At 63.5% G+C, this 597-nt stretch overlaps 1 protein-coding gene across 1 annotated transcript in view; it reads left to right on the top strand.

The window, feature by feature from the left end:
• RBM15 (RNA binding motif protein 15) overlaps positions 1-597 on the top strand; it is a gene marked incomplete at its 5' end in the record, with an annotated part of 2,039 nt that overhangs the window by 545 nt on the left and 897 nt on the right. The window contains 3 exon segments of the mRNA XM_010085438.1: positions 36-439; positions 471-587; positions 590-597. The exon segment at positions 590-597 is cut by the window's right edge and continues 897 nt beyond it. Coding sequence (XP_010083740.1) covers positions 36-439; positions 471-587; positions 590-597 — 529 coding nt within the window.

The raw sequence follows: 597 nt of genomic DNA, 5'->3' as shown, positions 1-597 counted from the left end.
GGCGGAGGCGGCTGCTTTTGGGGCTCACCGGGGAGCCCCACCTGATCCTCTTCGGGGGGCCCGGGACAGGACGCCACCGTTACTTTATAGAGACCGTGACAGAGACCTTTATCCTGAGACAGAGTGGGTGCCACCCCCACCCCCTGTACGGGATAGGAGTAATCGGGCAGCTGCCTACGACCCACTGGAAAGTCTAGAGCGCCGCCGGGATGGCTGGTCCTTGGAGCGGGACCGAGGGGAGAGGGAGTTGGGCAGCAGTAGTAGGGATCAGCCTAGGAAACGGAGACTGGCGGAGGATGGAGGCCGGCATTTGGACCGCTCTCCAGACAGCGAACGCTCTTCTTCTTCCCGTAAGCGTCATTGTTTAACCACAACCTCTCCACCGGACCGCAGCCCCGAGCTCCTTGGAGGGAGGGAGCGTTACAGTAGTTTTCCCCGAGCGCTCGTCCTCCCGTTTGCTCCTCTTGGAGCGACCCTCCCCTGTCCGGGAATCGCGCAGGGGCAGTTTGGAGCGGGGTCAGAACGAAAAGCGCGACCGTAAGAATTCCGCCGAACGGGAGCGGAAGCATCGCGCTTCTGCCGCAGGGGGCCGGCCGG

The sequence above is a fragment of the Pterocles gutturalis genome, unplaced genomic scaffold (genome assembly GCF_000699245.1).
Source record: "Pterocles gutturalis isolate BGI_N339 unplaced genomic scaffold, ASM69924v1 scaffold4405, whole genome shotgun sequence".
Lineage (NCBI taxonomy): Eukaryota > Metazoa > Chordata > Aves > Pterocliformes > Pteroclidae > Pterocles > Pterocles gutturalis.
This window is presented reverse-complemented; position numbering and strand designations above follow the sequence as displayed.